The 27,749-nt window shown below is 37.6% G+C and overlaps 1 protein-coding gene across 2 annotated transcripts in view; it reads right to left on the bottom strand.

Annotated features, from left to right (window-relative positions):
• The window catches only part of MBTPS2 (membrane bound transcription factor peptidase, site 2), a 35,843-nt gene extending 8,403 nt beyond the window's left edge, over positions 1 to 27,440 (bottom strand). Inside the window, exons 1-9 of one of the 2 annotated variants that reach the window (XM_068917959.1) lie at positions 27,203 to 27,440; positions 22,073 to 22,221; positions 20,306 to 20,444; positions 16,379 to 16,482; positions 13,833 to 13,960; positions 9,777 to 9,895; positions 8,627 to 8,807; positions 6,099 to 6,193; positions 4,426 to 4,621 (exon numbers count right to left, since the gene is read on the bottom strand). In XM_068917959.1, the coding sequence (XP_068774060.1) occupies positions 4,426 to 4,621; positions 6,099 to 6,193; positions 8,627 to 8,807; positions 9,777 to 9,895; positions 13,833 to 13,960; positions 16,379 to 16,482; positions 20,306 to 20,444; positions 22,073 to 22,221; positions 27,203 to 27,277 (1,186 nt within the window). In that variant the 5' untranslated portion in view covers positions 27,278 to 27,440. Of the gene's footprint in view, positions 1 to 4,425; positions 4,622 to 6,098; positions 6,194 to 8,626; positions 8,808 to 9,776; positions 9,896 to 13,832; positions 13,961 to 16,378; positions 16,483 to 20,305; positions 20,445 to 22,072; positions 22,222 to 25,835; positions 26,287 to 27,202 lie in introns of those variants that run through there. The other variant, XM_068917967.1, reaches the window with a different exon arrangement.
• Positions 27,441 to 27,749: the final 309 nt, after the last annotated feature.

A 27,749-nucleotide genomic window follows, 5' to 3' on the forward strand; every position in this document is an offset into this window, starting at 1 on the left:
GCTCCATCTAGGTTGTCTCAACAACAGCAACAACAAAATTGACATAACCTTTTGAAAGAAACAGCATTCTCTTCAGTCTGTGAGCCTCAGGGACTGTTTGAAAGCCTTCTGTGACAGCTAGAAGAAATACTTGTAGCATAACGGAGTCCTATCCTGAGAGGTACGAGGTTTAGGTAAATTAAGGTTCAACTAGAAAATCACCTTCAGAAGGAGCTTACATAGCATCTTCAATAGCTACTCTGTCCCTAAGGAACAACTTTGAACGCAGAGTTGAGAAGGCCAGTCCTAACAGCTTGAATTTTCCCTTCCACCCTGGAAAAAAGTTATAGCCATGAGAAATAACACTTCCATAAAGAGATACATGGAAAAGTACATGAATAGGAGTTCAAAAGTTCAAACTGATTACAGTTTTGAGCAAAAGGCTGAAATCCCACTGTAGTACAACATCCCTTGGGAAAGGAACAATTTAACCCACTCTGAAGAATTAGAATTTTGAAAACATAAGCTAAGAGAACACTGGAAACCCTGCTGCTAGTACATAACATACCAATACCATACCAATATTGCTGCTAAGTATATCTTAGGTAAAAGAGAGATCAGGTTTCCTCAGGCTCAATAAGCAGTTTAAGGACATTGGGACAAAGATATAAGGGGAAAGTGCAGTTCCAAAGGAACACTAGGCAGAGAACTGATCCACTCAGGCACATAAACATGCTTTCTTCTGTTACTAGGGGCCTTTCTGATGAGTTAGGAATACTAATTACAAGAACAAGCAAGCATACCACAGGATAGAGAGGTCTAGATAACAAAGGGTCCAAAAATTAGAGTTATTTTTGGTGCGCCAATAAGCGGAGAAGCTCCCAGTACGAAAACTGCCTCAGCTGGAGCAAGATGGTTTGAAAAATTACTGTCCTCTGTTTCCTTACCTGGAGGATCTTTGACTTAGGGGAACCGAGAGAGAATAAATAACAGTCTGTCGGACAACAGAACAAAGAACACATCAGACAGGAATCCTGGACACCATCCAGCTCAGAAAGCCAGGTATATCCAAGTCAAGAGACAACCAAGGAAAACAACTCATTAAGCTGAAGGCTAATATCAGAACATTTGACCAGACCTCTTATCCGTGAGCCAAAATAGGAAAATAGCTGAGACAGCCAGTAGATTCAAAGGCTTCAAAAGAGACATATTGCAATATGCATTTATTTGCTTATACTCTGATTTCAAAGCCTGACTGCCTCTTGACAAATATATAATGGCCACTAACAAGTCACCATCCTGAACCTGAACCTGTGCTTACATTCAGAATGGATCACTAATCTCCATCCCTCTTTGGTCTGTTGTCTCCAACAGCCAGCAGATATGGATCTAAACTCCAAAGCAGAAGAAAATTCCCTTGCCGCTGAGCCAAATCCTCATAGAGACTCTTCAAGATAATCTCTTCAAGATATAAACAAACTCTTCAGAAAGCCGCAGTACCAGGTTCTAGACGCTGCAATATGAGCCTGTGAATTTAGGGGCTGTTAACAGACCAAACCTAATGATAGCAGGCAATCTTTTCTTTCAAGGGACAAGAAAAGAATTGCAGAAATGGTATCCTCCAGGCTCATCTTCACAAGATACATTTGGAAAGAGGTATATGAATGTCAGTGCAAGTACAAATGTCAGTCACCAGATTCTGCCCAACGAATAAGGGCCAGAAAAGGAAGCTAAGACTTAGTAATGACAGAAATGACATGAAGCAATAAAAAAAACCCAAAAAACAAAACAGAAAAGAAATGCTACAAAGTCGCATGGCAGTAATAACAGGGCCCCCCACTTCAACCTTACATATTATCTCTGCGATATAAAGAGAGTTGGAACACAACTGGTCTGCAGTAAGTAAAATCTTAAAGTCTTGAGTAATACCACATGAAATAAAACCACAGCTGAGTTTGTAATAGATTCTATTCAACAGAATACTTTTTACAGAGGGAATGTTAGTTAAAAAAAATGAATCAATGCTTCCATCCTGATCTACATCCATTCCTAATCATTTCTTCCATCTTAGTTTGGCCAAATCTACACCAATATAAATTCACTTAGGAGTGTGACTCTTTATAAGGTTTTTATAATGGCAACAAGAGCTATAAGTAGAGTCTATTACAATAAAAATATTTTTTATCAGGATATTTTATTTTGAAGAAATGAAAACATTTTATAGAAATAAACTATACAGCCCACTCCTTGCAAATGGATAATATAGATATAAAATTTTAAAAAGTTTGTATCTAGAAGCTAGCTAGGTTCAAATGAAATTATGAAATAATTACTCCTCCATAAATCAGGGCTATCACGACAACAATGCAAGTCTAAACAACAAATAATACATTCTTAGTTTTTCAAACATGACTTCAAGTGACATTATTAAAGTTAAGTTATAGTACACACTTGGGCAATTCCTGTATCAGCTTGCTTGTTAAATACAGCACTACTCTAAAAAATAACGCTTGCAGGAAGAACATATTATAGAATACATACTATAGAATAAAACATTTCATTAGAACTTACTTATTCCTATTTCAAAACTCACACAGTAGAGGAACAGATTCTTTTCCTTTTTGAACTGTAGAAAAATTGTCACCATATTCTGATCAGTCACATTCAAAAAAAAACCAAACCAAACCAAAAAAATCCCTCTTGTCCCCAAGTCAGTATTGCACAGTGCAAAATAAGTCTGAAATATTTACAAGTCATTTCATTGAAATGCATGGAACTCTACAACAGTACAAATACCTTCTACCTAAGGCAGGATCCTATAATTTTCTCTCTGGCATTTTTCCAAGGGGAACATAGAGCATAGCTCGAGTTTGCAGTAAAGTTTGTAATGAAGTCAGCAATTCCCAGGGTAGAGTAAATCATTGTAAAATTATACTCCTGTATACACAGTGTAAGTTGTATTTTCACACAGTGACTTCTTAAAGTAGAGCTACCTCTTCAGATGAATGCAGTAACGTTCTTTGATGATCTCTGAAAGCCTGTCAGGTTAGGCTGTCTTGCAGAACTACAGTTTAGTAGGAGCTAAACTCCTACTAAAAGGAGAACTCCATTGCCCCAACATATTGGAAAAGAGAACCATACCAATTGTTCTAGAGTACCGACAGTCTATGTTGTTAAACTAGAGAGCGAGGCAAGGGAACTTAAAATAATTATCAAATATTATTCTTAGAGATTTGTCAGCAAATACAGAATTGTCTTTTAGTATCAACTAGAACAGTGCTTTTCTTCCTAAATGGTAAGAGAGCAGAAGTGAAGAGATCGTATTGTGGGCTTAAATGAGGGTATATTACAAAAAAAGTAAAAATAAATAAATACTTTTTTTTAAAAGGAGTATCAAAACATGCCTAGCACAAAAAGACTGACAGATTAACAAAAAATATGTTTATGTAAGAATGCTAATGTACTTATACAACCAGATTTCATCACTGTTTCTCCAGCTCTGTTGTACCTAAGTCCATTGCTTATTTAGAAGAGCCTGTTGGCTTGCTAAGGAGATACTTCAAAATGTATTTAAAAACTCTCCCTGCTAGGTATACTTGTCTGTGAGGAACTTCTGAAGTAGTTCTGGCAGGTACTGTGATTCACAGATACTCTTTGGAGGCATGACGCCTCCCTTACTTTCCTCACTCAAAGGCACAATAGTTTAATACTTAATACTTTTCTAAGCCTACCTGAAGCTAGGATCGACCTCATTTTTACCCTGCCCTAAGTAGAGATGCAGACTTTGCAGACTTGCTCCAAGAGCAGAATTACTTTTTCCTTGTATACCTGGCTCAAGGAGATATGGTCGCCTAAAGAATAGCTGCAATCCATTTCAAATTAAGGAACTAAGCTATTATATGCTATTTAATTTAAGGCACTCAAATTAAACAAATTAATAAAAAAACAATCAAGAAGAAAACTATGGTGTGATTATACTTGTGGCTCAGCAGTCATGGGAATTTGTAATAGATACTGGGCATGACTTAAGCAGTCCTGCTAACATGCCAGGCAAGGTATTGGAGCAAGACACCACAGAGCTTTTACAATAGTGTTTTGAAAAGTTTACATGTTTGCAAAATAAGGTGTCTGGTTCCCATGACTAGACTGAATAAAATCTTTTATAGAAATAGCCCTTTCATCCTTTTCTGAATAAACAACTATCTCATATCACATATGGTTCTGTTACCTTTATAACTTATTGCGCAGCGCACATTTCATTTTAGGCACATTTTATTTACTTTTTTCCTGAGTAGTCCATATCTCTCTGCTGGCTATAACAAGAAATGGATTCCATTTTAAACAAGTTAACTGACAAGTGCTCCAAGACCTTGTTCAAACAGCCAGCCAAAGTAAAGTATATTCAAATTCATTTTTTCTTATAATTTTTAAATAAGTAATACAAACCTGTGTACTGGAGATGCATGGGGTGTCCTACAAACAGCATGTCAATATGAGGTGGATGTTTTACCCTGATTAGCCTTGTTTGGTTCTCTAAAGAAGGAATCACACACAAGCTCGGAACAAAGTCCTTCTGGCAGTCCATGTTGGTTCGACAAACTTGGCTGGCCTCAATAACTTTTCGTGCTGGCAGACAGGAATACTACAAAGAGCATTTAAAATGATTATCAAATCTAAAGGCATTTAGATTTGTTACATCCTTCACTCTGCAGTCTGAAAGAACTGATCTCTCCTGCTCCTCAAAAGCAGGCCAAAAAGAGCACAGCAGAAAGAAACAGGAATTTGGTTTTTTTCTCACGTCTCTTGAAAAAGCTTTGTGGAAATTCTCCTTTTGTTCTTCAACACAAACAAGAAAGTCTTCATCTACAGTTTGCCTTAGGAAAAAAGAGGATGCCCTTGCTTGTTAGCCTGATAGTGACGGCCATTCCTCTCTACAGATGCATGTGCATCAGTCGCTCTCTATTAACCTCAATACCAGTTCTTTGTATTGTAATTAGGGGGAGAAGGCATTTAGATGTTTTCAAATACTGCTGCATAGCACTGCAAAGAATATTTAAAATAACTGCTCAAAGTCTTGAAGGTCACAGGCTTTTAGATGCTTTTATTTCTTCCTGCTCTAAGCAGTAGCTATGAGCTCAAGAACGCCAAAGCTCTGTGAGGTAGTAATTTATCAAATCTTGCTGAACTCAAGGATGTTACCAGGCACTGTCACATTCCAAATGAGCTGTTGGTCTGTGCCCAATTCTTAGTAACCAGATACCACAAAAACATACTGGAGTGGAAAGTTTAACATCAGAGAAATTGTAAACACAGCAGATGTAGGAACGGACTTATTTTCTGCTTCTGGAGATATCTATCACTCCAGGTCGGAACAGTAACAAACTAGCATGTGTAGAGAAGTTTACACAATTGTTACTTGTGCTCTTTCTTCTTGTAAAGAGAACTGTTAGAAATATTCCATTGCTGACAATGCAGATATAACTTATTTTTAACAAACATTCCTGTGTTTTAAAGGGACTAATGCAAAATCGAACCAAGAAGCTATATATTTCCACAAGCTACAAGAAAATTAGTGTGATGAAAAAAGGAATCAAACAGAGGCCTGATTTTGAGAAATTTGGCAATCTTTAGGACCTTTTATTGAATGCTTTTATTGTAAGCTACAGAGCAGCTCTACTGACGTCAGATAAGATAACTGAACAGGTAGTCTGGTGCTTTGCTTTGCTGGGGGTGCTCAGTACTGTTAAAGACTGGAGCTCCAAAATAAGGAATTTGCCTTGTTCTCAAAAGTTGCTTTTGTTTTTACTCTCAAATACTCTGTGTTCAAAGTGAAGATGGTGGAAATGAGAGAGAAAAAGGAGAGGGAATATCTTTCTGCCTAAAGGAATCAGGGGTGTAAGATCTCTTCTGGATCTTCCACAGATTCCTTGTTTGAGCATGGGAAAAAAATCATAACCAAAATTTTGTTTTTCTTAGCTGTAATATATTCATACACCTTTATTACAAACTTTAGGTATTCTTAAACACTTAAGTATGCTGCATGATGTTGGTAAACATTACTAGTTTCATTTTAACAATTTTAGATTTACCAAACCGAATTATCAGCTTAAGTAACTTACCAAGTGGCTGTCCAAGTTATTGCTGTATGAAAAGCAAATGTCTGTGAGGCTGTTGTTACTACAACATTCAACTGTGCCATCGAGTCTTCTATAGACTAAAGAACATAGAGCAAGAGTTACACTAACTTCCTGAAAAGAAATAAAATTTTCTGAATAAAACAAAACAGTCATACTGTAGCCTTCAGGAATTACAGTACTTCACAAAGCCTGGTTGTGGTTCAGTCACAGCTGAAAACAAGTTTCCACCATTTTAAGAATGTCACCTGATTTCAATCATCTCTCTCACATACTCATTTTTTCATCTTAAAAAATATCCTTCAGAGCCTAGGGACCTACTACTACAACGTACTGAGCATTATGAGTTAAAAGAATACTGTTATCTGTTGCATCTAGCTAGAATTAACTGCTAGCATAGAAATTTGTTACCTGCTGCTGTACTGATTACAGCAGCTGACTGTGGAAATGACCAAAGCTCAAAACGTCCTGTCTAAAATGTGAAAAGCTTTTATGAGATTCAGGCTTTGAAAGCTTGCCAAGTCTTCAAAGCTACAGCAGTGGATAAATGATATTTTAAAATTGATTTAGCTGTAACGTGGTACAGAATCTTTGTATGGATACTCTTTAGCGGAATCAAATTTCACTAACCACAACAAAAAGTTTAAAAAAAAACCACAAAAGAATGTCACCATAAAAATCTGTGTTGCAGCAGCATTGCATTGCCTCCCTCAGGGAGATCAGGGCTGAGATACTGGTTGCCTATTTATCTCTTCATACTTTGCAGTCCATTAATAGGGAGCTTTATGCCCGAAGCTTACAATCTTTTGTTTCAAGTACCCTGAGGCTAAGCAACCATATATATTTCCAAACAGTGAATGACCATAAAATTAGAAATTAGTTTCCTTATAAACTACATTGAAAACTCTTGTCCTTTTTTTTCCTAAATGTCAGGAAGCTCTTTGGGGCATTGTTTTCAGTCTAGCTTCATACTTATCTTAAATAGTTTATTCTCTGTTTGTTTTATGGTCAAGTAGATGGAGTCCATTTGCTATACACATTTTTATTGATACTCTGTATTTACGTCTAATTGTGAACTGTCAAGATTTTGACAAATGACAGCTGCTGAGACTGAACAGAGTTCATTTTCAGAGCAATATTTCTCACTGCTGGAGGTTTGTAGTTCGGAAATGCAGACAGTCTGGTCTGATTAGAAAGCAGCAATGGGACAATGGGCTGCTAACGCAACACAGCAACCAAGCTGAGAAGCAATATTAAGTCTCTAGCATTTCCATCTAAATAGAACTGGTTCTGCTGCAGAATATGCAGTTTTATTATCCATGACTCTACAATTGCATTTCTGAGGGCAACAGAATCTCAGCACATAAATCTTTTAGGATCTAGGAACTGGTTCTCACTTGCTGTCCCAGCCCAGCTGAGAACATGTGCCAAAGTTGCCCCTCATCTTCAGAAGATAATCCAAACTATTAGATATCTAAATGCCAGGATCTTACCCATGCTCCTCTAGTTTTCTGTTTAAATATTTATCTTAGTTCCAGCTGTAAGATTACCCTCCTTACATATGAAAAAAATCAAAAAGGTATCTTTTCAGTGTCGCATAAGAACGATAATGCATCAAAAAACATGGGTACTCAAGCTGCCTGACCTCCTCTTTACTCTTAGTGAGATGGAAAAAAATTTCATTGACAGTTCTAAAGCTCTGAATAGCATTAAATAGGTTTTGCTTAGCTGCAGCCTCTTACCTTTGGAATTCAGTCTCCACGGATGCTTGCATGAACCAAACTCTAGAGTGCTTTAGGGCATGTCACAAGACATTCAGCCAATTTAATTTGACTGTTTATTTCTGTTCTACTTAATTTTTTTTTATTGTTCTAGCTTAGTTCAGTTTCTATTTTTTTGTTTCTCGGGGCAACAAGCAATCTAATGTATAAATGAACAGAAGGAAATAAACTCGATTCTAGAATAAGTATGTGAAATCCAGATAGAACTAAGTTTATAGGCACAGACACTGCAAGCCTGGAGAAGCAAATGAAGCATAAAACCTGTATAGTGAAACAGATTAGAAGTGGCCATAATAAAGCACATCATTAACTTAAGCCACATAATTTGTAATGTCACACAGATCAGAGCAATAAGGCAATATGTGGGATTTATATCTGCAAAGGATCACTGAGCTGATCCATATAACTGAACAAAAAAAATATAGGAGACAATTGTATTACTGGTAATAACCAAATTATGCAGTATCCTGGAGAGGTAAATTTCATTATTCAGACCATACAGTATATTCATATAGCACAACAGGAAGACAAGAGAAATTCACCTTTTCTCTTTCTCGCCTTCCCTAGAGCATTCCACACAAAGGAATGGCATACTGTCATTGCTTAAGACAGGACAGCAGGTTTGACTTACCAAAAAGCTGTCCCACTAACAAATCCTCAATCCAAAAGAGTCTTCAAGATATATGATAAAATTACAATCTAAAATAATGAAGAGAGCACCTATAGTCATACCTCTAGCTGGAAAACTTAATTGCTGTAGGGTTGCTGCATTTATACAGTAGCCAATCTGTGACTTCTGTGAAATGTCTCCTAGACAGGAATTCCAGTCTTCCACACTGTAAACTGAGCAGTCTTGTAGGCTAGTGACAAGATCTCCCACAAAAAGACCTCTTGGTCCATTGGCAGGAGAGTCCTGAGAAGAAAAAGTGATGTCAGTCATGTTATTATTGTTAAAACTACAAGTATTCGTTTACAGTTCTGCTGAACCTCCATGAAATGTTTAGGCTGAGAAATTATTTTTGCAGAAACAGAAAATCTCAGGCTTTAATAGAAGTGATTATTTTAACTTAAAGTAAAACGTTACAAAAACAACATTCTCCATGAAGAACAACTTAGTATAAAAAAAAAAAGCCAAGTCTCCAAGTGATCAAGGGGACCTTTTTAAATTTGAGCAATTATTTTCATACCAGTTAATGTTGTGTTTTTTCCTATAATTTTAAGTTCAAGAAGCTTAAATTAATACCCTAAATCTTCCAGCAAAGCAAGGTATACCTGTACTTCTGTAGGTAGAAAGCACAATAAATGTCATTCTCCTCCTGCGTTATATCAGTTCATTTTTTTAATCCAAGGAGGACTGAATTCTCCCAGCTCTGCTCTTCAATCATGCTATATTTGATTAAGTCAGAAAAACCAGTGCTTTCCAGAAACTCAGCATTCTACCCTTTCTCTGCTTCCAGCTTCTACTGACCAAATAAGCAAGGAAATCAGCTCAAAATAATTTCTAACATTAAAAACAGACAGCAATATCTAGAGCAATGATATAGTTTCAGGTAGATTTCCTTGGTCCCAGTACTGACAAAAAATGTGTAAAATAAACAGAAATAAGCCTGCAAATTCATCTCAAATGGCTAAACAGTTTTATAGTATGGCTAAACAGTTTTATAGTATGCTGAATAGTCTATAATTATTCATATCATGTTTATTCATTTACTAATATTAAGAACCATTAGCCAGAGAGGCAGATTTTAAGCAGACAAAAAGCACAATGTATTGGATTTTGCAGAGTGCTGCAAAGATCAAACTTACTTGTGATAATAACAGACATTGGTACAATTCTGGTCACAAAGCACATAATACGAAATCATTCAAGATCTTTTCCTACCTCTGTGACTTCCGTGACAAGTGCCCCAACACCCGTGTAATAGAAAGGGAAAAGAATGACTGGTAGCAGAAACAAAACCATGAGACTTGCAACACCAAGAACAAAGTTATGCCACACTCCTAAAAAAAGAAATACAAAAAGTTTCTGAATAAACACTAATAGTAATTACAAAAAAGGTATTTTTTGAAATGCAAGATATTACACTTACCTTTTAATTAATCTTCCTGAAATAATTACTGTAAGAATCATTGAAAGGTTAATTTATGAATACAGGCATGAAAGAAGAATATGTGTATTACTTTACACGCTTAAGTGAACTCTTTGATTTCACTTGTAGGGTCGGCAGCTTTAGAGAATCCTCCAAACTCCTGAGCATTACACTACTGGAAAATACAGGCAAGCTGTAGGTCCATTTTTAAGGTGTTATTCTATCATACTGATTTTTCATCACATCATTACTGATACAAGTACATACTGGGCAGAGTATCCATATGTAAAACACTGGTGTTCTGAATCTACTGTTAAATTACAGTTTCTATTCAAAAAGTTGTCATAAATTACAAACATTAAAAAACCCAGTGAAAAGAAATGTATCATTTGTCACTTTTCAGCACAATAAAATGCTGAATTTAAGAAATTTTAATAAATGAACTTTAATATGAATATGAACTACTATATGCTTTTAGCCAGCAAGATGTACTAAACTTAGTTGCAACTGAGTCTTTTCCATGGTTATCTACATTGGATCAATCCTTTTAAAATGAGAATTCATGTACATGTGGCAAACAACATTAGAAAAAGAGCTTCTTCTACAATCATGATTAAAATATGGACCTAAAAACCACTTCAAGACACCATGTTGTGCAATCACCACTTCCTAACTCATTATTTTTGGCAACGTTTGCAACTCTAATCCTTATAGCACAAAAACAACCTGTCACAAGACATACTTGGCTTCCTTCAACACCTTCTTATACAGATTTTTTTAATCATTATATTTGTGTTCTTGGACAAACATTTTGTATGACCAATGTTGGAAAACTTTCCAATACTGAAGACTCCAATATTGAAGATTTCCTTTTTACAGTGCTTCACCTTGTTAAGAAGGATCTGATTTGATTCCATATTTACAGTAGATTTAGCAGACATTATAAAGTAAATGTACTTTAAAATATTTTAAACCTATTCTTCTTGCACTGTATACGACATAACTATCATAATATATGACAGACTCTTATTTCCCCTGGCTGTTCCCATATGTCACTAGGTCTTTTAAAATATTTTTCTTCTTCTACAAGGTTTCGGATGCTGTAGAAATGAGAAACATTTTTGGAGTATTCTAATTAAGAGTCTGTTGCCATTTCCACTCAGCTCTTTTTTAAAGTGATATCTCTTTCTGCAAGTTTTTAATTGTATCTCTTTGAAAGACAATCAGATAAATATAGCGTTTCAGCATTAAAATCTCTTCTTCTCTCTCTCTCTCTAACACACACACACACACACACACACACAAACAAAAGCACAACAAATATTGAGGTATTAGGTAAATATTTTAACTTAATTTTTAAAAACCTTTTTAACTTAAAAATAAACTTTATTTTTTTCCAGCTTAACAAAGGATAAAAATCTAAGATAGAACTAAAATTACACTCTAACTGTGTGGCTACTAGAAAGAGTAAACTGGATAAAAACTAAAAAAAAATACTAAAAAAAAAGGAAAGTTGATGGAACTGCTGGAGGATGACAAGGAGTACTTTCAAATAGCTGGAAAACATGGGCCTTAATACTGTAATCTTTACAGTTCATTGTGTGGAATACGGTAGAGAAATTTAAAATAGAGAGGCATCAAATCCATCCCAGGTGATCCATAGGAAAAAAAAAAAAACAGCCTGTAAATGAGAACACCTGTAGAGGCACTCTATTACGTATTCAATCAATTCCATTTTGCTAAAACAGTGTCATCCTTGGATACCCCATTCTTTATATTTAAAAAGACACACTTCACACAACCCTTACAACACCTTATAACAACATCTTAAAAATCTTTAACTCCCTTTTCTGTTAAAATAAATAGCATTACAAAGGGTCTCCCAAAATAATACAACAATTTGAACTAATTTTATGCACTGCACAGGAGCACCTTTTATCTATTAAGCATGAAGTTAGTGCTAAAAATATCACTGGTCTTAGAAGAATGCTCATTCACTATTCTTGAACTCATGATGCCATCTGCTGTACAACACATATACTCTTCACTCTTCAGAGAATAGGTGGACTACAGAGGCAAAATTCAGTGTAGTTCTCTACTTACTCAGCTACTACACAAAAATCTGAAAGCATGTTTCTATAAATTCAGATCTATAAATTCAGATCTTCAGAACACTGAGAACAGGTTCATTCGATTGCTCTGATAATTAAGAAAAAACGAGTAAAGTTCACTGCACATCACACTACCATCATCAAACAGCCTAGTTTTAAAACATACACATCATCAGCTGTATAAAAGTGCAGATATTTGTTATATTTAACCTGCAACATCCCTCAGTTAACTACTTTGTATCCCCCTATTTCAGGTTTACTAAGAATTATTATAGGCATTTTCTTCTCATCAAAAATATGCAAGCAATTATTTTCTATTATAGCTTACAGTCTGATTTTTCTACATAATTGCAGGAATATATGTAAGCAGCCCTTTTTGAAAAGTGGTATTTCTTCTCTTCTAGATCTGTTTGTGCTAGCTGGAAATGGAAATTGATTAATTTGAAAAACAGGGCTTCATAAAAGTCTATTTCAGTGAATGATTTTGGCTTAAGGTATTTGGAATATGAATTATCTTTATTTACTTAGCATTTATTATCATTTACCCGATTTACAAAAGCTTGAAAATATGCTTTGCTAAATGCTTCTGTATCCCCTGCCTAAAATCGCCTTTGTAATAATTTACAGTTACAATACTCAGAAAAGAACGTGAGCATGTAAGCAGTGCAACAGGCAGGCTGCTGTCCTATTCTCCCCTGCAGTAGAAAACCACCAGTATCAAGAACTAAACCAAAACGCTAGCTTCTCTATCTTTATTTCAATAGGTTGGGAACCACTACTTTCTCCAGAAATCAATAATACAAGCAGTTTAGGAAGCATAACACAGTCTGAGTCTAACTTTCCACAGCAGCAGTGGAAGGGTTCTACTTCGCAGTAGCCAGGGTCTTCTATTCGGTAAACAAAGCATCAAATCAAAACCATTTGGAGGTTATTTGGAACCATAAGCTGTGATCTTCCTTGGATGTTTGTGTTTTAGCCTTTATTTCCCCCACACAGCAACATCAAAACACAGTGACCTGTATAATAATATAACTTTCACTTTCCTGAAACTACTACTGAAAATTATGTAATAGATTGCACCTGTTGCAGAAATTGGAAGTGAATTGCTTAAGACTGTTCACCTATGAAAGCTAGTCATGTTTTCATTCCACCGGTCTTCTGGCTGAGTATTTTCCAGCTTGCATGCTCCAAGGTTTTATTAATTAGGACACGAAATATCGAAAAAAGATAGAAGAACTTCTGCACAAGGGCAGGTGTAAAGAGCATATTCTACTGGGAGAGGAAAGACAGAAACCACATTCCTTCTCCAATCACACAAGTGAAACTTCTTATGCACAACTATTCTGAACCAGATCTAGGATATAGCAACATTTTTCATTGAAGAAAACTGGTACTCATTCAAGCTCCTAGAAACTAAAGTCTCTTCCCCAGAAAACAGCACAATATGGACAGTAGCAATCAAAAGATTTTCTGACATCACTGACAACACAGTTCAGGTTCAGAACAGAAGGATCACTTCAAGTAAAGAGACACTTTTATGCTACTTCATTTAAAACCTTCAATCCTCTATCAAGGATTGCAGATGATGCCCGCTTGAGAGCTGTTATTTTGGATGTACAAATTTGTTCAGGAAAAAAAAAAAGTCAGATCTGCAGAGGACATTCTCACATTAACAAATTCAGGTAAAATTAATAACTGTGCTAAGTGAAGATTTAATAAAAGAGCACAAACTATTACCTGCACAAAATATCCTTAATTGCTGGACGGGAGATATAAGTTGCAAGTGAGTTGTGAAGAGGTCAACAAATGCTCCAGGATAGACAATGAAGATAAAAATCCCAAATCCATTAAGTCGTACTTGTTCTCTTAAAAAAAAACAAATAAACAAACAAAAAAAGAAGTAGTGCTACTGCAAACAAACAAACTGAAAAAAATGAGTGATTCTGCACAATAGATATTTTTGACTACTAGAATAACTAAAATTATACCTATGTAATTTATTTTTTCATAATAGAAAAGATTAAAAGATAATTAAACTAAAGGATGCTTCCTGCAGTAATTGCCACTTTTAAGTAACACACATTTGCAAGACTGGTAAAAAACAAAGGATGACTTCAATTTATTTTCTGACTCCTGGTAAGAGTAACACATAAAATACTTTAGAATCTACCTTCAAATGAACTGCTTGCAGTATTTTGCTTTTTGTTTTGTTTTGTTTTTAAGTAAAAAATGGCAGCATTTAGGACTCGATTTCAAACTACTCTCTCAAAAATTATCTGGAAAAAGTAACAGCTTTTCTTTCTAGAAACACCTATACATCGCCTGGGTTTATCATTTCTCTCTTTGTCCTTAAGGAACTTTAAAGTAATTTATAAACTAACAAAAATGAGGGAAATGTCATCTGAGGAAAAAGAAAACAAGAAAAATTCAATAGGGTTGAAGGACAAATGCTATTTAAAGATATTAGTAGCTGATATTGTCACACAGATAGGATACATATCACTTTCAGAGTTTTTGTAAGTGCTTTTAAAGGGCACTTTTTTGAATAACTACAGAAAGGTTTTATACAGCTAGACATTTCATAAGAGACTTATAGAGGCATTACAATCGTATTGCAAGTTGATTACTGCAAACCAGGCATGGATCAGTTAATCCCATATGTTTTCTGTGACAGTATACTGGGCATACTATTTTATTTATTCACTTTTCATATAATCCTAGCTGCAAGAATGAAGTGCATATACAGTAAAAAAAGATAGAATATTATATGAAATGAATCAGAATGAAACAATACATTCATTCCCTGCAGTTAACTCATCAGATCTACCCATACTAAAAGTTAACAAAAGGCATTCTAATGCCTATACATGATTTCATAACTTGCGTAGGAGGTACAAGCAGAAGGAGAAGAAGGCTTTGTAGCCTATTCTTTAAATAGATTGTCATCTATCAAAAAGTGGATCTAGAACATTACAGAACTAATGTATCCCCCTTGCCATCAGCCAGTCCATGGTTAAAGCAATTGCTGATTTCAAGTGCTGCAGCTCTATAAAGTGACAGATGCCTTTCTGGGATAAGCGTTGGCTCAAATATTTTAAACTTTTGTAGTTTACAGCCAACACTATCTTGAATTGCACTTTCAAAAAGCGTGTTGCAGATTTCAGGGAGTCATAGTGATTTGCCAGAATAATGAAATTCTCCCACAGCATTACACCACTAAGGTGTGAAAATTATTCATTCTGTTAAAAAATTATTAAAATTATTAATTCTGGTTAAAAGCCATATTGTTATTTCCACCATCTCTGCTGTTAGCCAGCAGCACATGAAGGCAATTGTAAAGGGGAAAGGAAGAAATAAAATTTTGTTGGCTCCTCCTGTGGTGGGATGATCAAGAGCAAGGGTTTCATTCTCCCCAAATAATCCCAGTGAGTATTAGAGAAAACAAGCTGAAATACATAGACTGTTGAAACACATTCCCTAACTCCTCCTTTAATTGAGAACATCTAGGTTTGTAAAAAAGGTAATAACTAGTTAAGACACAGTCGTGACTTCCTATGTTCAAGAAAATATATAAAAACAACTGAGGGCTTTGTGCCCTTGGGACAAATAACGCCTATGATGTCCAGGAGAAACGTGGAGGACACCTGAATATCAAGTTCACATCCCTGTAACCACCACTTAACCCTCTTGTGCTAGAGTTTCATTTAACAGTAATGACTAAACATAGCAAACAACTTTTTTGTGAAGTAATCATCACAGTTAATAGTAACGTTAAAAATCTCATCTGTGATCAAAATTAACATATCACTGAAGTTAACAAGGGTAAATCATATTTGATGGAGTTATTGCTTCAGCCCGTTGGTATACCACTTTACAAGCCGTGTTTAAAAAATTAATTTAAAATCTATTATAAAGTACCACTGTGCAATTGTGCACAGGTCCTCCGCAAATACTACAGCTACAGAAATGCAACTCCTGAGTGAAAATAAGATAGCTTAAAAGAAGTATAGTTTTAAATTTGATGCAATGCAGTATATTTACAAAGCAAAAGTCCTTTCTCATGATCTGCACAACAGGGACTGTGCATTAAAACTCTATCCTCAATTGTACATCCTCCCAAACTTAGTCTAAAAAAGCTACAAAATTTCTGTTTTCTGTTAGAAACAGAATAAATGTACTCTCCAGATAAACCAATGAAATGCTAACAACATTTGCCTGTAATTAAACACTCTGGAATATTAGGCTTTGTTGACACACAGTGAGAGAAAAATAATTTGTATTACCGAATAGCTGCCACCCCATGGCCGACTTCATGTATCACACCACTGATGAGGATTGCAGAGAAGAAATAGGTCAGCTGGCTGACAGGCAAATTTACACCAGGCACCTGTTTGTGTGGGCATGACAACAAAACACAACAAAACACTAGGAAACCAAGAGGTACAAAGACAAATCATGCTGCCTCTAAACTTGCTGTTCTCACGCAGTTGCTTCAAACAAGCAACAGAACACGGGCCATTCTCATACAGCACCATCAGATTGTGCCTCTTCCCTCAATTTATTCAGTATATTGTAAAATATACTGAATATATAATCTTTTACTGAAGATTGAAAAGCTCTAGACCCCAAAACCCCTCTCCCTTCCTTACTCAGTCCCCACAATCATGACAGAATGAGTACTACTCTATATTAAGCTCCATAAGTTCATAAGAACGGACACAGACTTCAACTCAAATAAGACAGATCAGCAACTGTAAGCGTTAGTTTACAATTTCCCACAGCTAGCCACGTAGCTAGAGAGATCCACCCTCCAACAGAAGCTGCATCGCACTTAAAACACTTCTCTTTCCCTGTCTCAAATCATGAAACCACTCCAAATTTAAAAGATAAAAAAGTCTATTTTTTGATGTTTTGTGAGTCTACATACGGCAATTTAAGACGAAAAAAACTCATTTGAAATACAGATAGAGTTTTAATCTACATAAGACATAATACCTTAGGCCCCTAACATTTCTGGTCTCTGTGGATTCCCACCATTCCCCAGCTCCCTCACTGCACTAGCTGGGTAGGCTTCAAACCAGTCACGAGTGAGAAAATGACAAACCGTCCCTTCTTTCCACCTGATAGAGGGCTGCTTAGTCCCTGTCTCCTCTCAGCGGCCATCGCTTTAGTAGGAAGGTAAAGCCATTGCTGCTGATGATCATGAGAAAGCTCTCCTGTCCGCTCCAAAGCTGTTCCTACTTGAGGCAAAGAGCACTCCACTACAACTGTTACCATTGCTGTGAACATGACATGAATTGTGACAGAAAGGAGATGCGATGCGCTAAAGTTCCTGACCTGCCTATAAGGCTTTCTAAAGCTGACCTCAGGTGAGGCACAAAGGCTGCAGTTCCAGACCACTATTCTTCTACCAGCAGATCCAATTGAGCAGATCCCATTTCATCCTACCTTCATTAAATCCCACCCATTCCTCAATTACATGGATTCAACTATCCATGTGGCAGAACTCTAAAGCAGCTTGGTGAGACAACCTAGTTAAAAGAAATCCTGCAGAAGATTGTTTTCATTAGTGTTGAACTGAATCATTTCACAAATCCTATCCAGAGTGTGACCATAATCAAGATATTTATCTTAACTGTCATAACTATTGTACCTCACTGTATGAAGTTAGCTATTCTTCATTTGTTAAGCATCTCTTGCTGGTATTACTACAGCATCAGCTTGTGGTACTAATGAGTCAGTTAACTACCATTCGCAGTGACCCTCTGTTCTGGGTACAGGTGAGGGCAGATAGCATGTTATAATACAGCAATGAATGACAATAGCATGTTATAATATAGCACTAAACGCTTTCAGACTTCACATCAAAGAAGTTAGTTTAAAATTCACCTAAAAAGGAAGCTAACTTTCCTGATGAATCCTGAAAATAAGAACTGTATTTTATTAATAAGCATTGTCATCTTATATTTTATGGCCTTTCGGAAATACCTTTAGTTAAAGAAGATCCTTTGCTAATAACTGATCTGCCTAATTCCCACTTTAGTCAATAAGCAACCAACACAAGAGGGGGCAGCTGAAGAAAAACAACTCAGTTACATACAGATAGGTGTTTTAAATAAAGTACATGACTGAACAAAAGAGGAAGGGTACAAAAACCTTGCTCAATATAACGTAAGCAGAACCGTTGCTCCTCCCCTTTAAAGCCAAAGGCTAAAGGCTAATGAGATTCAGGCCACAGGTTAAAGCAGAGTAAAAAAAATAGTTTTGCATCTTTAACATAACTGTACTTCCCCCAGGCACTCAAATAATGATGAAATGTACGAGTAACAAATCTAAGTGAGAAGGCTCCCCTCACTTGTTCTTTATGTCTTTGCGACCATATCTGCATAACTTTCTTATGTCAATTTACGCTAGTACATTACCCTCAAAAAGAATACTGAAACTCTTCAGAGGCAGAATTACACAATGTGACCATTCAAAAATGAAAGAATGAGGTAGGAAAGAAAGAGAACCACAAGTCAACTTAGGAAAAGTAAACATATCCCCATACATAGCACTACATTATCCATATACATTATACCTTCTTCAATACCAGTCTGGCCTTGCTTTGAATGCAATGATGCTGCTAGCAGTTACTGAGGAATCCACTCCGCGTTGAAATTGTGGATATTAACCAAGATTTCTGCTTTCATAGTTTCAATTCACATCAGATGACTTACCACAGGGTCAGCTTTAGTTTTCTTCCCTCCTTATTTATGTTATTTTCTCCAAAGAGCAGTGTATTGCAAATGACCACTTCTCTGTGGTGTCACAGAATGGGATAAAGCCATACAATGATCTCAGAAATGAAGAGGTAAGAGAGGCTTTTCTTACTCCAAAACATAATACATGCTTAGGAAAGACCCTGCTGGCCTGAACATGAGAAACTCTTAGTCTCACGTTGAACTTGTGCTCTATCGGACATACAACCAAGACTGCCTGTTCACCCCTGTCTGCTTCTGGAAATAATTCTGCAGTTTGTGGGCCAGGTGACTGTAGTGGCAGTACCAGCAGTTCTCTCCCAGGTCCCATTGTCTGCTTTTGCCAATACTACTGCACTTGCTGTAGTCACTCTGCGTGTGTGAAACAAATCCAAACTATTTGAAATGCACTGGATTTATAGTACATGCTAACTATCAGGCTTCCTGTGCTTGGGCAACATTTAAGTCTAGCTGTACACAGTAAATTTAGCACTTACAGGAAGGCCTATCAGTTAACAGAGTAGAGGCAATATATAACCCCCAACTTCTGACACTAGAAAAGCTAAGTTCCACATTAGAGGAAAATCACGGGACATCACTGCTCTAAGGTACACAGCAGAAGGTAAAGCAATCTCAGAGGACTTTCTGTGTTCTGAAAAATGACCATACATTCTGATCAGACAACATTCTTGAGGAAATGAGGTTAGCTAAGAATTCTTGCAAGTTAAAACTCTTTTAAGGGTAATGTTAATTCCTTTGTACTGCCTTAGGTTTTTGATGCAAGAGATAAAAAAGACCATATTTGCAATCTCTCCATTCTGTAAAACACATTCCTTCCTAAAACCACACAATATATTGTTCAGCATTAGAAATCCATGAGGCAATTCAATAAACAGTTATTACCCTGTAACTTGATACTGGCAGAAAAAGAACCTCCATTTCACACTGCAAATTAGGCAGAGAATCTCGAGCGATCCAAAAATACGCTATCTCCCTACCGATGAATCTTTGCCTTCCGCTATCACACAAAGCTGTTTACATTTCCTTCCTTTTCCACTGATGATGTTCTGCATCATAATAAAGGAAAGCAAGCTCCTCTCTTCTTGTGGATTATGGATTTATTTTGCAAACTTCAAGATCAGCAGCGCCTCTAAATTGCACAGCTGGTATTCTTAGTACTGTGATAATTTCCGGCCTTTCAAAATTACTAGCTATTTTTCACTCCTGAGAATTTTTAATATAAACTCTTCCACATGTTTGCCTTCCTTTTTTCATCCCTTCTTTGCTACACTACCTCCACTTCCCATTTTTAAGGCTGACAATAAGCCAGCAAATGTTTATGCGAATGAGTATCAGGAGTTAGGTTATTTTTGCATGGGAGGATTTAAGTATCACATTAGCTGCCGTGCCCCATCAAGAAGCTGATCAGTTCACAGCTCTCAAATGAAGACCTGAGGAGAGAACACTTACCACAACTTGCAGCATACGATCATTCTGGGCTTTGGGGGCCTCAGTTAGCATCTGTGTCAGTGTTTGCATCAGTGTTTTTCCAAGAAGAATAACAGATCCAAACATGGCAACTATACCAAACACCATCCCTATGCTGAACCTACAGAGAAAAGCCAGTAGTTTAGCAACACGCAACCAGAAGATAAGGTATATTCTTGGGACATTTAACTGCTTTAACTTAGCGCACCAAACTTATAGAGCAAAACTTACCTGGTCACTCTGCTCTCGCCTGGTTTACTACCATTAGTGTATCAACAATCCAGTAGGAAAGTATCAGCTAAAGGAAACTAATTAATTAATTCACTAATAACATACACCATTTCCCCTGTTTAATAAATGTTTTACATCCACCACCGCATCCTGATATGTTTTCAAAAATTTTCAGGCTGTTTTTATATATTCTGAATTTTATTCAGTTACCCAGTAAATGTAACTTGCCACTAGCTATGAATAAAAACATAACATTACACCATACTATTGCAGATTTAGGAATCTGAATCAAATTATGGGGTAGTATATATATTTATAAAACCTTATTCAATAAATCATGCATATTCCTGGCCAACCACAAAAAGTGCTAAAGAACACTAAATGAGATTCAACCTGCTTCAAAAAAGAAAAACTAAAAGGTACAAATGCAAAATCAGATTAAAATCAATTACTTTAAACAGATTTTTCTTCTCATCAATTCATTTTTGATTAAAATCAGTGTTGAAAATCATTTCAACTTGCATCAGTCCACCTAAGTGGAGAATTTTTATTAGTCATTATTATTACTATTTTACACTACCCAATAATGAGAATATGGTAAAGTTTATCTTCTGACTAAAACACTTCAGCTCACTACCAGTCCCTTTCCTTCTCATAATAGCATAATTGTTCTTTTACCATCCTTAATGAAGCTCACTGGGAATTAGCAAACTTATTTTAAGCAGTATGTACTTGTAATGTTAATTAAGGAGACTTGTCAAAACATTACACTGTAATAAATCATGCATATTAAAAAATTGTGACTGATACAGAACTATTTCAAACTGATAAAAAAACATGACATAGTAGAGGAACCAATATGAAGCAGATTTTCATTCCTATCTCACTGAGGAAAACAGTACGAGAAATGAAAAGAAATTCAAGCCTTACTCATTTTTATTTTCAGAGTGGGTGTAAAGTAACACGAGGAAGGCAATTCAGTAATAATTTTCTAAATCAGTCCAGAAGCGTTCACATAACCACCCTGCTTATTTACCCATACCAGCAGTCTATAAAGCCTTAGCAGGTGAAGGAACATCTGGAAAATGATTGACAACAGAGAGATCGATCTTTGAATAGCTTGTAAACTCTCATGATCAGGGAGAGCTCAGTGTACAGTGATGGATAGGTCAGAGATACGAGAAGCTGCTTTCAGGTCTATGTCTGTATGCATTATTACACACTAATAGCTATATGCTTAAGAATAACATATAGTTCAAACTATAGGCAAAACACAGCTTACAGATTTAGTGTTTATAGCATCACAGTATGCAACCTATATTAGAGCTACGTATTTTTTGGCAAAGGAGAAAAACTTACCCTGGAACAGTACAGTTACGGCAACCATACCTGTCTGGCTTTTTTATTGACCTATTGAAAAAAACATGTCTATCCACTGTACTTTTAAGGCCAAAAGGCACAGATACAGAGAGAAATACTACCTCAGTATGTGACAGAAAAATTTTCCAGAATTTATACCATAGATAAAGAAATCTGGGTTTCCATCGCCCCCAATTGTAGAACTGGCGGTTGAAGAGAGCAGTTTGCCATCGCACGTGAAAAGGAGAGACACTCAAGCCGTATGTCAGCAGCCAGTCTTCATAAGATGCTTTCAAAGAGCTGGATGACTGCAAAACAGTGGAAAGTTAGTTTAACCCAAAAACTTCCAAGAAGATTTCATGTTAGGTGAACAAGCAGTAAAAGTGATGAGTTAAGACAAAAAGGGAAGCATAACTTCAGGTAAACGTCCTACATATTTTTTATAGTTTGACATATATGTAAGTGTGACACGTTTTTAGTTTTTAATACTAAAAAGTTATCCCACTCCTTTGATGCAAATCACAATAGTTCTAGGACTGTGAAAGAGATCAGGTATCCAGTGTTACTTGGCAAACAAGATATTATACAATGTTTCCTAGCGTTAAATCACTCTCAGTAGGTTTTAACTGTCTATCTAGAAGGCTACAGGATGAACTAACTGTTTATGTTATTTTCTCCATGTGCAATTGATTTCTAGTAAATATTTTTAAAATTACAGTAAAGAAAAATAGTTTCTTTTGGCAACAGCAATTTCGCTGTGATAATTTTCTGGCATTTCAAGATGCTGCAGGAATGCCCTCCTAGCAGCTCCAAAGATTTCTCTTTATGGTTTCTTTTTATCATTTCTCATTATGGTGAATGTGACCTGTAAACCAATACTTAACCGTATCATTATCTGATATTACAGACCAAAAGAAGTAGTTTTGCAAGTGTCACTTTATACTATATGCTGGTCTTCTCAGTGGGCTTTATTCAGCCTGCTTCATGGAAGCAGTTATCAGATACTCAACTGAGGGAAAGATTCCCTTAGAGGTGAAAGAGGAACTTGTAACTCAGGAAAAGCATATCAGAGCTTTGAATGACACTCAAACCCTTTGGACTTCACACTCCTCCCAAGGCATGAGTGTCTCTGACATAATCCAGACAAATTTTCACAGCTGTCTAAACTATAGCACTGCTCCTGAATTTCCATACGAGCAGCAGCATCTACTGAAGAAATTAGGAATGTGCAATTCACCACAAGCTCCCCTCTGCCCCCGAAAAGGAACTTCAGAAGCTTCTAGTTATCTTCCCTAGTTCTTTAAACAAATTTAGAACTTGCTAAGTTCCTTGCAATCCTGCTGTCCTTTTATGGTGATGGGGAGAGAATATCTTCTTGAACAGCTATACTTACAGCTTTTCACATTTTGTTAAATTAATTAAAATGTAAACATACGAAAAATTAATTTCAAGTAACAGTCTTCCGGAATATGAGATCTGTTTACTCAGATTATCATTCGTTTATTCATCCATTACACTATTTTATCCTTTCTATCCATATGTTTTTGTAATTTCCTTCTTCTTCAACTTACTGACTTGAGTCACATTTTTGTTTAGTCAGTTGAAGACACCTGTAGAAACTTCCATCATAATGTATCCCTTAGTCAACACTAGTCATTCCCTATAACATCACTAAGCTTAATGTCCACAACCACTTGTTAATCTAACTTTAACAGCAAAGTTCACAAAGACGATTGCCCTTCTGCAAACACACACGTGCCAGAGAAACAAAAAAAGAGATCCTCACATACTTTATGAGAAAAGAACAAAAATACATGTGACATTAAGTACACCTCACATAAGAAATTGTCTTTGAGGAAGTAAGTAAACGCGTACATCCTATCGAGTTCAAACTGAGTCAGAAAACAACCACATATTATTATGATAAAGCCAACTGAAAATATAAATTTGGTACTTCCAAAATATCTGTTCCTCTTATCACATGCAAAAAATTAACCATGGTTTTCTAGAGAAATTCCACAAATTTATCCCTGTGTCATCACAATTTCCTAACATGACAGCCCCACTGTACTAGCATTGCATAAATAAATAATGAGTTTTTCATGAGAAATACAGAATTACTGATCAATACATTTGCCAAGTGGAAAAAAAATATCAAAAGGCATCAAAATTAGTTTTCCTTTTGGGTTTCCGCACAAGTTGTGTAAACACTATTCATAAAGAATAATCACTAAACTGAGAGAACTAAATGACTCCATTCCATTGCAAAATATATTAAAAGGCTCTATGCAAACTTTCACTCCTACTGTCCTGATCCCAACATCAGCACATGCATCCTCATGCCCTAATTATTTGTACCTTTTGTTTCACTTCATGCTTCCTTCACAGAGGCTTTGGCTCTGCTTCTCTAATTTGAGCTTTAAGTGATGGCTGTTATTTTAACTTTACTACAAAAGTAGTATCTTTTTTAATTTATGTACGCCCTCAACATGATGAACGTCTGCTGAATGCTCCAGGAGCTCCATAAATATCTGTCAGCAAGCAGGAGTCCTTAACATTCTTTTGTGCTGACAAAGTCTGTTCAAGAGCTCTGAACCATTTCAGCTTCCTGACCTTGAAAGCTGAAGGGTAACCTTGACTGAACGTGTCTAATGCATCTTTTATTGCTGATAGCAGGAGGAGGGACAACCTTCTACTCTTTTTGCATTTTCTGATCCATCAAGAAAAACGAAAAGGGGTGATTTAGGATGCTGGGGAGCAGGAATCTGGGGGTTTGCCTGAATGATTCCCCTTTGGATGATTCGAGCTTCATTGGGAAACTTTCATGCCAATGCGTCAATGAAGAGCGACAAAAGAGACCTTAAAACATCAAGAGCAACAGTTACAGCACAAATCCTTCTCTTGCCAAGAATATTAACAGGATCAGATATGGAAAAGTGCTCCTGTATTATTTTTCACTCATGCTCCACATATCTTTTTGGTGTATTTAAATTATAAACTTTTTGAGGTCCAAGAGGGACTGTCCTTTACACAGTTGCTAGCAAGCTAGGGTTATGAATGTAATGGGATACTTGCAGTACTAGCAATAAAACAAACACATCTGAGTATCCCAATCATATAAACGTTGTAATTTAATCCAAATTCTATTTTTGGTGTTCACAACAGAACTTATCCCTGAGATGCACACTTTTCTGATCCACCAGTAAGTTCACTTAAACCCAATACCTCCCACATATTTCCTAATGACTAATAAAATGTGTCAATTTGTGATTAAAAAAATCAAAGTTAAATTTTAACTCCTGGACTGTCATGCTTGCTATAGCATTCCATGCATTCCTCTTTCTTCTTCAACATAAATCAGATACTAAGTCGCCTCCAAACAATATGCTTGCTTTTTTTTCTCTCTGCTGCTGCTGAGCTCTACCAGAGGTTCCAACAAGAAAAGTAGCAGCTATTCTTACTCACAAAAGTGAATGATTTTGAGGTCTAATCCTGAAATAGATCTTTGGAATCTCAGATATGAGAATGGGTCTCAGCACTACATTAGTACATCAATTGAGGTATAGCTTTATAGTCTTAAGATTTTTCCTCAGACGCAAAGTTACTGTCTAAAACCCCCACCCTGTTGACTGATATTTCTAGTGACTTTTCGTGTGTCTCACCATACACAGGATCTTGCTTTTCTTGTATTCATCCACTCTTCTCATGTGTTTCAAAACACTCATATTCATCTCCAAATACCTAATATAGACTTAGTGTGGTAAAATTTGAAAAATCTTCAGATATATTACTGGATTTTTTTATTGTCATTTACACTATTAAGTTAATCTTGTACAGACTAATACTTGGCAATTAGTAGCTCTCATCATTTATTGAGCTACATTTGTTCTCTTAACAATTAGCAGCAGGGGGAGCCACTTACTGTTCAAGTTTCTTCATCTTCTAAAAACACAGTTTTCCTGATAATATTTCTTCCTGTATTTTACATCAGTGAAAAAATGAATGTTTATCATTCTGAAATCAATCCTGTCTGTGCTTGGCAGAAACAAACGCAGTTCCTGAACAGCAACATTTAACTTCGAAAAAAAAAAAAGAATTACAGATCAAATCTTTTGTCTTATTTTTCCTCATATTTAACTAGCATACAACCTACTTTGCATGGATACCTGGCAGTTTCAATCATCTCCAACAGATTATACCTCCTTGTTCTCAATTAAAAAAAAAATCTTAAACTTATGCAATGCACAAATACATCCCTAAATATAATGAATGATGCCTTCCTGATGCATTTTCCTTTCACACCTTCCCATCAGGAGAAAAAACTACAGAGCTCTCTTCCAACTTTTTTCTTCAGTAAAACTAAGGAAATTCAAAAGAAAAAAGTGCATTAGTTATGTTTTTACATGCATTAATTTTAGAAAAAGTATCACTGTAAAACAAATAAACAGTGAAGTTAATTATAAATTAAGAGTCGTGTTTTTTTGTTGTTGTTGTTGTTGAAGCGTTTTTGAAACGTCAGAGAGGACATTAAAGTGCCACAAAACGATTTTAAGATGGACTGAAAACAGGCTTCCCTAACATTTCACAGCTTTGGTCCTTTATTACAGCCCCGAAGCCTCTGCCGGCGGTCGGGAGGCGTTTCCAGCGGAAGCTGAATGCCACCTCCCTGCCTGCCGCGGCTAAGGCTTACTGCAGGGCCCCGTTTCGAGGAGCAGGACGCTTGCCCCGGGGGAACCCCCTTCAGGGAACGACGCTGCGCTGCCTGGGGGAGGACGAGCAAGGCGTGGGGGCAGGCACGACCCCTGGCAATCGCACCTCCCACCGCAGAGGAGCGGGGCAATTAGCCAGAGTGGTTAATAACCCTGGCTCAAAGGATAACGCCAGTCCGCGAGCTACTCGGCGCTTGCTGGGGAGGCGCACGGCGGCCGGCCACACGGAGGAGGAGCCGCGGGCCGCCCTTCAGAGGCCTCCAACCGCCGCCGGGGTGGGGGTGGGGGGCCACGCGCCCTCAACGGCCCGAGCCTCGCGCCGGCCGTTCAGTTTGACCTCCCAGAGGGCCGGGCTGCAGGCAGAGGAGAACCGCCTGCCTGTGTGTGCGCTCTTGGCCTGCTCTAGCATTTCGGAGGACGGTCGGGGAGGGGAGGCCTCCCCCCCCCGCCCCGGGGGTGGGGTGCAGTGGGGTTGTCGGTGTCTTCCTGCCGCCCCGGGGTGTGGGAGCTGCGCTCTTGCGCCGGTGTGCGCAGGGCAGGGCCGAGGGCTCCCGTTTGGCTCTGTGCCTAGAGCCCTCACCTTAAGCAGCGTATCCGCCAGGTAGATGGCGCACCAGCCCCCCAGCACGCACACCACCACCGGGATCGGGATCATTGTTGCAGCCGAGGAGGCAGCGGTGGCCGCGGCTCATGTAGAGGAGCCCCCGGAACTAAACATTCCCCGGAACTTTTGTCCATCAACAGCACTCTCCGGCCGGACACTTCCGGGCGCGGGTTTGAGCGAGGGCAGGGGACCGCAGTGTCGCTAGGGCGCAGGCGCCGGGCGGGGAGGCGGGGGTTAACCGCGGGGAGGCCCGGCCAACGGCCAGGCAGGGCAGCGAGCGCTGCGCGTGCGCGGCGAGGAGAAGCCGGGCGGGGCGGGGCCGTTGGGGGAGAAGCGAGGCGGCCGCGCCCCTCCCACCGCCAGACCCGGGCGTGGCTGCGCATGCGCAGCGCACCGCGGAGGGGGCGGGAGGCCCAAGCCCCGCCCCGCGGGGCAGGGAGAGGGGCCGTTGAGGGCGAGTGCGGGGCGGGGAGCTCGCCCTCTGCCAGCGTCGGTTTTTGCCATTTTTGCTGAATTCACTTAA

The sequence above is a fragment of the Struthio camelus genome, chromosome 1 (assembly GCF_040807025.1).
Source record: "Struthio camelus isolate bStrCam1 chromosome 1, bStrCam1.hap1, whole genome shotgun sequence".
NCBI lineage: Eukaryota > Metazoa > Chordata > Aves > Struthioniformes > Struthionidae > Struthio > Struthio camelus.